This window comes from Falco biarmicus, chromosome Z, assembly GCF_023638135.1.
Source record: "Falco biarmicus isolate bFalBia1 chromosome Z, bFalBia1.pri, whole genome shotgun sequence".
NCBI classification, from domain to species: domain Eukaryota; kingdom Metazoa; phylum Chordata; class Aves; order Falconiformes; family Falconidae; genus Falco; species Falco biarmicus.
In genome coordinates this window covers 35,674,141-35,686,272 of record NC_079311.1, presented here as the reverse complement: position 1 = coordinate 35,686,272, position 12,132 = coordinate 35,674,141, and the positions used below count along the sequence as shown (strand labels likewise).

General features: G+C 41.0%; 1 protein-coding gene across 3 annotated transcripts in view; it reads right to left on the bottom strand.

Moving 5' to 3' along the window:
• Positions 1 to 10,732, bottom strand: part of LOC130143072 (long-chain fatty acid transport protein 6-like) — a 39,981-nt gene extending 29,249 nt beyond the window's left edge. For 2 of the 3 annotated variants that reach the window (XM_056325645.1, XM_056325647.1), the window contains exons 1-2: positions 9,571 to 10,729; positions 1,046 to 1,252 (exon numbers count right to left, since the gene is read on the bottom strand). In XM_056325645.1, the coding sequence (XP_056181620.1) occupies positions 1,046 to 1,252; positions 9,571 to 10,084 (721 nt within the window). In that variant the 5' untranslated portion in view covers positions 10,085 to 10,729. Of the gene's footprint in view, positions 1 to 1,045; positions 1,253 to 9,570 lie in introns of all 3 variants that reach the window. The other variant, XM_056325646.1, reaches the window with a different exon arrangement.
• Positions 10,733 to 12,132: the final 1,400 nt, after the last annotated feature.

The window sequence follows — 12,132 nt, the reverse complement described above, 5'->3', positions numbered from 1 at the left end:
ATTCCACACTCTTGACACTAAACCAACCTTATTCTTTTAGTTACATGGTACATAGAAGAAATCCAGTATAAATAAATGTAATACAAACAAGGCCTCAAAAATATTTTAAATTCTACATAATTGAAATTTGAGACTTCACACAGGTATTTTGAATGCAGTTATAAGAAAAAAATCCTCCTACCTGGAGAACTCTGTAATATTTTTAGCTAAAACTCCTTACTTTTAATGAGCAAGGTCAACCACCTGTACATTAGTGGTATTATAAACATACCTGACCTCTTAAAAATATTGATACATTCCTAATTTTTTATTTTAGACTGACAGTTTTATTTCATAATTTTTCCCCAGAACCAGAAGCAAACAAATTACTTGTATGAGTGAAAAAAGCCACGAAACACATCTTCATTTTAAATCTTCTTGTGACTAAAGCTTTTCAGCTGAATGAGAATGCCAATCTGCTTATCTTAACAACATCATGCTGCTTTTCATGTCAGTGTCCAGTTTTTTTAAAGTCTTAGCTTCTTAGCTGGTGGAGCACTGGTAATAAATTCAGCCATCTGTTTCTAAACTAAAAGGCTAGTAACTTAATCCTATTTTCTGTCTCTACAGTGACCTGCATAGAACAAGACCTAATGAAGAAAAAATGAATGTTTACATGCTTGTTTTATGATTTGTTTTTTAAATTTCTAGATACAGTTAGGTATATTAGCTAGGCAGTGGCATGTAATCCCACAATATATCATCATTGTAAACCCACTGAAAAAGTAAAACGTTTTATAAACAAACACCTTAGCTGTGATGTAACAGGTAAAGCTTCTCATAGTGTTTGCAGAATGTAGCAGGAAAAAAAAAGAAGAGAAGCCCATAAACCACTGAATGTAAACAGTCACTGCCAAGAAAAATGCTTATTTTCTACCATAATATTTCCAGATAAAAAAATATTATATTCTACTATAAAAAGATGAACAAAAAGATTCGAGATTTGGAAAAGCAAGTTTCTAGATGAAAGCTGAAGGAAAATATAGACTCTTTAGTAGAACAGTACCTGTTGTTCCTGAAGTAAATATATACAAAGCAGATGACTTGAGGTTGTCAGCAGAACGTTGATTAACTGGAACAGGGTCTTCAGATGCTGCCTCTATTTTATCTAAAAGGGTATGCACACTTGGAAAAGCAGAGTCTTTGGTCATTATCCAAACACTAATGTCTTTTTGGAGGTTAGGAAGAATTTCTTCCAGTGTCCCAAGCAAATCTTAAAAATTAACACAAAACAATATTACTTACATTATCTCTTCACAAAACTAGCAAATAAAGCATTTTTCCTTTTAAATTTTACTCTTTGTAACAGAAAGAGGAATGAAAGTAACATGACATAAATATGACAAAAATGACATAAATAAATTCAATAAAATAATGATGAAGTAGAACGAAAATTCACTGAAAACAGGATATAATGTGGTAAAAACACTGCTGACCCCACAAGGTTTGTCAGCTAGCCCTCAAGGCTACGTAGTGAGCCTTCATTAGTAGCTCCTTCTTCCCACCTCATTTTGGATAACCCTTGGTCATTACTAAGGCCAGAAGTGTAGTTAAGCTTCATCTTCAATAAATTCAACAAATCATGAAGTAATCTGTTGAAGATGCAAGGCAAGCATAGACGTGGCTGGTAATTACAATGCAGATTTTCCTGGATGCCTTCAACAGCAATCTCTCATCAAGCACTATTTTTTTCAGAAGCACAGAAGTGACTAATTTAAAAACAAACACAAAACTGTAACACTTATGTAGGTACCTAACTTTTACAGAATAGAAATATGATACAGGCCTGTGGCTTATTCAGAGACTGTCGAAGAGCCATGTGCCTATTTATGTAATGCTTTGAGTGTTTCAGATACAAACTCACTTCTAAAAAATAAAAACAGCAGCATAACTAAGATCTATTTTGTTGGCGTATCAGGAAAGAAACCATAAGAGAATCCCAGATTAAACAAAAAGAAAAAAGTCTAAATAGAGGCCAATCCTTAAGTAATATATTTGGTATTTATGTAAAAATGTGTAGAAATACAAACAATCTGTCACTTGCTCAGAACACTGCACAGGCATTTAAGTACTAACCCAAGAAAATTCTCAAGAATAGGAATAATACTGCTTTTAATAGAACTATTCATATACTTAAAGACACATCTACACTTAAGTGTTTTGCTAAATCTCCAGCTATGTAATTAATCTTGCAAATATCCCTGTGGGCATAAATTTATGTAATTATCTCAGTTTTTATAAATGAATAAACAAAGTCGACATGACTGACCCAGAACCTCATAATGAAGCATTGCCAGACCCAGCATTTGAAATCCTAGGGACAACTCCAAGCTCATTTCACAAATACTAAATATGGATACCCTTAATAGAACCTCCTTGCATAAATTTTACACCAAAATAACTGAAGATTTTTAATCTTTCAGAAAATTACTTTCCTAATGACGGTGCTACAGTGCTGTATTTTAATGAATGACATACTAATCTCTGTAACAGAGATACAGCCTGCTGTCACCAGCTAAACATATGACTTACAAACCTAGAGTAAGTAACCCAATGCAGAACTGAGTTCAGGAAGAATCACCCAAATAATTACGAAAATTTAAAAGACAGATAGCCTCCTGTTTGAATCACTGGAGTACAGTTCCCTTCCACTATACATAGCAATAGAATGAAAAAAGTGAATAAAAAATCATATTAAGGACAACAGTGTTAACTGCAGGATAATGAAAAACAGCTATTAATAAGCCAAGTGTGACAGAGGAACTATATACTTATTACCTTCTAATACTGATTTTTGTCTTCCTATTATTCCATATATACACATACGTCTCCTAAATATACTAATTATAGTTTGTGTAGGTACAAGTTAGGCTGAGAACCTAGCAATAGAAGTGGCTGCAGCTCCATTTCCTTTCTCAAAATAGTGAAAGAATGTAGCACCCTCTATCATTCTTTATTGGTGCACTAGCTCTAACTACAGTGCCAGCAAAGATTTTAAGGACTCTTAAAGATTGTTAAGAACCTGTTCACTCTCCAGCTTCCAGTAATCATTTGAACCAGACTCAGCTGTCCATCCTCTTTTGTTTAGGACTGCACACAATTCACAAATATTTCAAATTTTTTACTATTCCCAAGTTCTAGGTAAGATGTGCATCAAGTTCTTTGTGTATTTGATTAACATGAACTGCAAATCTGTCAAAAAGAAAAGGACTTGCCTCTTACTCCCCCCCCCCCCCCTTTTCTTTCCTTACTTCAAAGGAAGAAAAATGGCAACTATTAATACAATCTCTACAGACACAATCATTAAAGATTCAAGAATGACAGGAGGGCAGAGCTCCCTTTTAGTAGATTGAAACATATTTACTCTAATTAAGATCAGTCTTCAAAATAAACACACACTGTTTATTGTTTCTCTAAACACTCATAAGACCTACTTTTTTGTTGTTGCACAGAGGCTTGCTTGTTTTTTTAACTGCTATTGAACTATGAATCAATTATACAATAGAATTTTTCTTCTGTGCTCAGGAATCTAGTACTTGGAACAATATGTGAAGAGCTTGTACTTATATGTTATCTTGAAAGAAAATTCTAGTTAGACAGAGAACAGCAGAAACAATGAAGTGATTGAATGAATAAGAAAGGGTAATTTAAAACAGCTGTATTCAAAGTGCCAGAAACTGAAAATTACTTCTGGAACACACAGGAGCACGGGATGTCTGAAGATTACTCTCAGTTGTACTAACCTATTTCCAAATAATTATTCTGGTGATAGTCAACTATATGTTTTGTTCTCTGAACAAAGAATTTCTGTGCCAAACATTGTGTAGGGCTTATTGGACTTTATATAATCATCTTGTCCATATGTCAGGTAAAGACAGCCCTCTTGGAGGAACCATAGTTTGATTATTTCTAGAGGTACCTGATATGTGTACTTTACCATACAGGAAAGTAATTAACAGTAAAGCAATTTAGCTGTTTAAGCTTGTGGTTTCTCTGAAGTACTTGTTTGCTTTTTACACTATAAAAGTATATTCAGGTTTTGGTGTATTTGTTTTGGAAGACATGAATGTTTATCTGAAGTTTAGCCAAGTAGTCAGCCATTCTGTGTGCATGGTTTACATAGTTTCTATACGAATACACAACATGCGCTAAGTTTGGCTTCTACTGGGAAAAAAAACCCACTGTAATCAGTCCAGATGAATATGCTTCTCCACTTTTTTGCCTCCACCCCTTCCCCCCGGCCTTACTTGTAAAGCATTTCATTATTCAACAAAAAGTTTGTGAAGCTGTTATATTAAATTCACATTAATACATAACTCAGTTACATTTTTTGAGAAAGCGAGGAAAATATGTTTTGATTTTGAACTACTGTCCTAGGTTTCAAGCTGTACAAAAGGGGGTTTATGTTATTTTCTAGCAAAGAAACAATGCAGCCTTTTTGCAAGTACACAGTCCTACAGAGATGAAAGGAATACGTCAGATTACGAGATCAACTTGTACTGAACAGAAAGTTACTCAGAAGGAAAACTGTATAAAATGGTTCTTATGTAACTTTGATGTGTACCTTGGCTGATATGCTTAGCAAGCTATGGCAAGTCCAAACTCCTCCCCACATGGTCTAGCCTCAGAAAATAATTGTTACTTGTACTTGATTCCCCACGTGACTCCTTAGACTCAACATTCATTCTCACTAAGTAATAATAACAGAAATTACAAGTCAGATGTGGCTCAGGTTCAGTGTTGGTATCTTGTAACACTACTGAAGGCAGTAAAGGTAGTAAAACAGAAGCCAGCTTGAGGATTTACAGCTGGCACTGTTTTCCACTCAAAGGCCATCTGGGACACGAGATACTTCAGATCAAGTAAAAGCAACTGATCAAAGAGATACGGTGTCTAACAGCAGGTAACAGTGTCTTCTGTGGGCCTTCTGTGGTTTCCTTGTCCTAATTGTTTATGCTTAAATAGCTTTTCATTCCAAACAGTTAAAAAAAGAGCATTTTAATAAATCCTTTTTTTTTTTTTTTTTCACTCAGTGACTAACATCTGAAGGACGATACTGCTACTTGTATATAATACCATATGACCTTAATTCACAAATACCAAAAAACTTTGTTTACTCCAGGATGTAGACACACTTCTGTCTGAACTTTACTCCTGCCAGCATAAACCCTGGTTCTGAGCTCAAATAATGAGAAGTGCAGAAAACACTGAGCAGCACCAGAAAGCACTGCCGGTGCCTCAAGAGCAAAGAACCCTGGCCAGGAAAATGCTATACATGCACAGCTAAGAGATGTAAATCTGTACAGAATTGCAGAATCACACAGTGGCTGTGGTTGGAAGGGATGTCTGGAGGTCATCTTGTTCAACCAGGTCCACAATGAGCTGGCTGCCCATACATGTCCATATGACATATACACTCCCTAAATAGCCTTTCCTATCAGGACTCATGTAAACCAATCTCATGGCGTTTAGTAATGCAATCCTTTTACAGTTGAATCCTTGTTATTAGTGGTCATGATGGCAATCTGGGATGTACTTCTACAACCCGAACACTTCCAAGTAGCAATACGCTATAATACACTGGCAAATTCCATTTGTACCTTTCTGGTGGGTCACTAGATTGTAAGAGTTGTTTAACAGTATTGCTGTTACAAAAGCACTGTCCAAAACATGACATGTAATCCCTTGTTCAAGCAAGACGCCAATGAATAGAAATACGCCCAGCAAGGACAAAGTGCCTTTAAACAGGGGTCCTCAAACTTTTTGACCAGGGGGCCGGCGCAGATGCAGTGGCAGGCAGCCATCTGCAGCTGCTTGGTTTCCCCGCCCCAACCCTGGCGGGGGGGGGGGGGGGGGGGGGGGGGGGGGGGGCGGGGGGGTCTGTAAATACCGGGGGCCGGATTGAGGAGCCTGGGGGGCTGTATCCAGCCCGTGGCCGTAGTTTGAGGACCCCTGCCTTAAAAGGTGCCTTCATTTTAAGCAGCACCTTACTCCTTGGTTTAACCAGTAGCTTATAAATGAGTAAGGGTGGCATAATCTGGTAACAACTGTAGTACGGATGAATACCTTTTAAACAGATCTTACTGTTGTTGAAGTAAGCTAATGCTGGCATTGTGACAGAGAGAAGGGCATACAGCTTCTTTTTTTCTCCTTTACAAGTTCCTGGTTTACCTACATGTTAGTTAACTGCTGTTTTATTAAAAATGCTGTTTTAAACTCCAACTTTTGAATCTCTTTCAAAAAACATTCCCCAGAACGGGAGTGGTGGTAGACTGTGTTTCTGGAATGGAAGTGTGAGAACATCACATAACAAATTAAAGCAAGAGCTAAATGCTCTGGAACACAACAGATGAAAGTTGCTAAAGCAAAAACACAAAGGCAAGTGGAAAAACTGGAAAGGAACACAAAGTCTAAATTTTGGCAAATCAGAGAATCTATATTTGCCTTAAAGTCTGCACTTGGATGGGAAGGGAAGAAAAAGTTACTATATTGTGCTAAATGAATAAGAACATCGCTGTCATAGAAAAAATTCAAACTTTTAGAGATTTATATGAAATCATATAAGAAAACAACAATAATGAGAAATGTTTAAGTTATCTGAGGCTAAAGAATAAAATATTCAATTGCAGAGAGAATATAATAGAGAGAAATTAATAGAACACACAAGTCAAAACCAAACCTCCAAAACATAAGTACTATTGGAAGTGTCTGACTGCAAGTGCTGAAAGAAAGACAAAATGATACTAATTGGTCTGGGTTACCAAATCACAATTTCTGAAAAACATGCAGGCACAAAACAAAATTCAAAAGTACAAATTCCACAAATAGAAGTGATCTTGCAATAGGCAGCATGAAAGACCAAAGAAGACGTGTAAGAAAACACAACCACAAAGAGTGCCCAGCCTACTTGGATAGAGGTATCACATTTGTAAAAAATAAAAGCATTCTGGAAAAATGACAAGATGCACCAAAAGAAGCTGCAAGGTGCAATCATCTCATACAGAGGAAGGCTACACCACCATTCTGAGCGGGAAAGATTCAGCAATACACAATTATCTGTGGGAACTGTTGCAGGTAGCAGCAGAAGGTAGAAGGTTCCCTTCAGCACAACTGAAACTTAATATTAAGTAGATTTGACAAGAGCAGAATTTCAATAACAGATCTGGTCTTGCTAAGATAACAGTTTGATGGTCAAATTGTTAAGGGGGTGACTTCTGCTGTGCTGCAGTATATGAAAAAGACCAAAGATCATCCAAAATATTGAAAAGATAGTTTTGTAACTGTTACAAGGAATTTCTAAGTGAAACCTACATTTGTTTGTGGAGCGTGAAAAGCCTACATGTTTTTGAAAATCAGAATTGTCACTATCCAGAAATAATACCGTTACATACTAATCTGATTAAAAAAAAATCTTATGTTGCGAAACATGATGCCAGACTATGAAAATGATAGGTATTGGACCACAGGTTGATTTTTTTTTTAGTGTAAATAGTTTGAAAGAAAACATACATTTAAGCTGTGCACAATCCTGCAGAAAACTGTGCCGTAAGAGCAAACACACAAGAAAGTTCAAGTCATGCCTACTGATAAAGAAGAATCCCTTAAAACACCTACTAACACAGGACAAAGAGAAGTTCAACAGACTTCTGAGAATTATCTAACTATAACCTCGGTATTAAATAGTGCCCTGCAATTTTTATAAACATTAGGTAGAAATTATTACTTACAATATGTGCACTACGTTTTTGTTTCAAGAGTAGTAGGAGTTAGTCCTTACAGTCACTGGAGGATATGTGAACCCTGGACTCGTTTCAAGAGGTTCCTTTTCCACATGACGTGGCCAATAAACAAGTACACAACCAACTTCTTTCACAGATACAGGTAGAAGAGAGCCTCTAAGTCCCAAAGAAGAATACTATGAAGCCTTGCAGGCTCAATAGATTGACAAATTTAATGCAGAGACTAAAACCCATGAATAAAGTAAGACCAACATATAGAAGATCAGCTTAGAGACTAACTGATTGGTATCTGTGTTGTATTATCTGCCTGCACATAGCTCTTTTGTGAGCAGAGGCAGACTCCTAGAACAAGCTAGTGCAACACAGTCACTCTTAGTAACAGATTAGGAGCGGAGAAACAGGGACTCTGTTCCTCCTTTGCAAATGCTTTTTTCATTCATTAGTTAACCTCTCATTTAATAAAGACTACTCTTAGAAGTTTTGATTCAAAGTTCTCCTTCACTGCAGTCAATGAGCACGAATTTTGTGAACATTAAATCCATTCCTCAATCCATACACTCAAAAGCACGTATTCATGAAAGGGTGTTAAATGAGAACTTTTTTTCTTATTAAGAAGGCAAATTTAAAAACTGTCAGTTCAGAAGCACTGTGATCATGTGTTTTGGGTTTTCTTTCACTAGCTTGTTCTAACTAAAAAATACGCAGGGGACAATATTTAATACATCTTCGAAAGCACAAATTTGCAGCAGCAGAGAACACATGGAAGGAAATTCCACCATTCAGGTGTCATGGATGCACACACACCCCCCCAGCCTGTGTAATAGGAATAAGGCGAGAAGTTGTGAAATAGAAATAAGGAAGAGTAGACTTGAAATAATAATTTTAGATAGGTAGGAAAACATTAACATTTTGAAATCTCCTCCAACCAAATATCAAGGTTCTGTGTGATCTTTTAGCATTGCAGATTCTCTTGCACTTGATCACAAATTCTGAGGCAAGTTTAGGTTTTGGATCTGTCTTCAGTTTATACAACTTCATCACTGAAGCCAAATTTGAATATAAAATACACAGTATGCCTACATCAAAATTTTACATTCTTTTGAAGCACTCACATAATAAAAATGTAATACTTTGGAAACTTAACGCAACACACACTATTATCTCCTATTCAAACACATCAATTTCTTCTATGATCCAACACCAATAGTAAATTGACTACAAAGCAACCTCCTATGTGCCACTCCTGTAAAAAAACCCCAACTTCCCAATTTTAGTCCCTGGAGGACTATCGTACCTGTGTGCACAGTTGTACAACAGAGGTTGTACGTTATGAGCTTAAGACTTTCCAGCTTAAAGTGCTTTTGATCCCTACGAAGATGGGAAGATAGTACAGGAGAATAAAGTACATGACTTAAGTAAGATTAAAACTGGCTATTTAAAAAGGAATTGGAAATTATTCTTAGTATATCATTTTAATCTTTCCTGAAACACATTAAGCAACTACTGAAGTGATTAAATGCTTGGAACAGGCTGTACTTAGACGTTGCAAACGTTTCTGCAATGCACATTTTTTATCAAAAGGTTAAATGGATGTCCCCAAAACATGGATATACTTGGTTCTGCCTGAGAGGCTTAAGCTTTATGATCTCCTGAAGCCTGTTCTAGCTCTAGGTTTGTTTCATTCTATGAACATATGAAAACCAGGTTTTCAGTAAAGGAGCTGGAGAGACACACACAGGGGAGATGTCACATTAAAAGCTCTGGATGTACAAATCAGGCGTGTATACTCTACCTGCTCCCACAACCAGTATCTTGGGCTCACAGCTCATGACACAGTGCAGGAGGGATCTGGAGCGGACGTTGAAGTTGAGAAAAGCCACCACACAGCCCAGCTTGGCCAGCCCAAACCACACATGGATGAAATCTGGCTCGTTGCCCATCAGCAGGGCCACCGTGTCACCCTTCTTCAGAGCCCCGTGGTGTAGGAAGACCTGTGCTACCCTGTTACTCCTCCTGTCCACATCCCGGTAGGTGTGCACCTTCCCTTCGTAAATGAGGAATGGCTTGTGGGGCTGCTTCTCAGCCAGCTTCACAAACTTGTCCAGAACTGTGACGATCTTTCCTTGCAGCCGGTACATCTCCAGTCTCAGCCCACACATCAAGACTTTCATCAGGTATCTCAGGTCAGCCCAGAAGTAGGGGAAGAGGAGTTTCTGGATAAGGTGCAAGGAGATGATCCCAGCGGCAGCGCCCGGTACCCAGGAGGGCAGCATTGGGAGTGGATAAAGGTCGTCCCAGCCACTCATTTCCCCGCGGCCAGGCGGCTTGACACACGGAGCTGGACGCGAGGAGCGTCCAGGCAGGCTGCGGGCTCTGAGGAGACAGCCGGCAGGGGCTGAGGCTTTTCCCGCCCTCCCCCCCTGCGGAGGTGCGCCGCCGCCCCGGGAAGCTGCCGGCGACTCCCGGCCGGTCAGGCAACGGCAGGACAGGGGAAACCCAGCAGCCAAGCGCGAGCGCCGGCTGCACACCTCGGCCCCGCCGCCCCCGCACAGCCGCCGCCCCGAGCCGCCCGCCCGCCTCAGCCTCCCACGGCGCGGCGGACCCCGCACCTGCGGGACGGCACGCCCCGGCGGGGCAGGCCCGGGCAGGCAGGGCTAGCGCTCCCGCCCTCACCACGCACGGCTGAGACCACAGTGCGTCCGCCTCCCCTCCCCGCGCCCCCGGGACTCACGGACACCACCGAGCTGCTGGCGGGGCGGCGGCTGCTCCCTGAGCCGGTTGCATAAGGCGCGATCAGCCTTACTCCACCCCCGGCGGCGAGAGCCCGGGAGGCTGGGTCCCGGGGTGAGGCCGCGGCCGAAGGCTGGGAGCCTCGCCCCGGGATGGTCCTTGCTGCAGCGGGCGGCGGTGGAGCGAGGGCCGGGGCGCTGGGCGCTGGGAAGGCGGTGGGGCTGACGGTGCGGCAGGTGCTCCCCGCTTGGCGCTTCTCTCGTTACGCGTGGCAGCGGTGCGGCCCCGGGAAGGCAGTTACCGCCGCTGGTCCCGGGGCTTGGCTCTGCGCCGAGGCGCTGAGGCATGCGGGCAGCGTCACCCCAGGGGCGCAGGGCTGCCTGCTGCCCGCCCTCACACACCACTGCGGCCTTGGGAGCGGTTTTAGGCCAAGGCGACCGGCGGCGCAGCTAGCCTGGGGCAGAAGCGCCTTCGGGCCTGGTTCGGTCTGCCAGGAAACGGGGCTGCGCCAAGGCTGTGGGTCAGTGCACCACGGAATGTCTCCTTCGCGCAGGAGAGGTGCCACTGGTAAGAAGCAGTCACACCTGGGCATGGTGCTGGCCCTGCAGCTGCTGAGGTCTGTCACCCCAAGCACTTTGACACACTGATGGCTCCCTGCTATCCAAAGTCGTCCGCAGCTGTTGCCCTTGGTGAGACACGTAATGTGGTGTTCATGTGTTTCCAGTGCAGTGGAGTCCGGAGTTACATGGACCCCATGAAGCTGAGGTCATTCTATGAGTGACACGTTTTCTGTTGTGTTGGCTACAAACAGTTTGAATTAATGACTGTAGTGTGTATCGTGACAAAAACTCAGCAGGTACTTATTTTAAAACTGGAGCTTACAGTAAATGCATTTTTTTACAGGGTATGAGTATGCTTTTGAATAACTGTGAATTTTCCAAAGTCATAAGACTGTGAGTACGGGTAGTTTACAGTACAAACTCCTCTATCTGCCTGTTGCCAGTATCACATCAGAATAACCTAGCCTTTTGTCATGTTCCACACCCCATCCTATTGTTTACCTCATGTACTGGCGGAGTGGTCCAGAGTGTTGACTAGTGCTCCAGAGTGTTACTGCAGTATCTGCAGGAATATACTTATTATCCACCCAATTGGCACTTGATACTAAAATCTTTTTCCTCCCCAGAATGGTACATCTTAATCATGAGATCCAAGTGCTAACAGTGTAGTCCTGGCTTCCATTGTCTCCTTCAGATACCAGGCCAGCTTGCTGTGTCACTTGTGCACGTTGGAGTCAGTAAGAGATGTCTTCCTTCTCTGGACAAAGAAGAGATTTATTTATCAAAGCATACTTCTTCTGGGGTCATCTTGAATTTTATTAATAGCATAGAGCAAATCCCATATTTGAAAAGATATGTTAGCTACTACCTTGAAACTGTCTAGCACAAGTCTAAGTAGAAACCCTGAACAGAGTAGTGAAGCCAAAACAGTAAAAGCAGCTCATCATTCACTTCTTTCTAGAATCTTCCCTTGCTACATCTAGACAACATCTCACAATTTCTGCTCTGCAGGTCTTCCAGGCACTGCCTGTGCTTCGGTGCTCAGAGCTCAAAAGCCCTGAAAG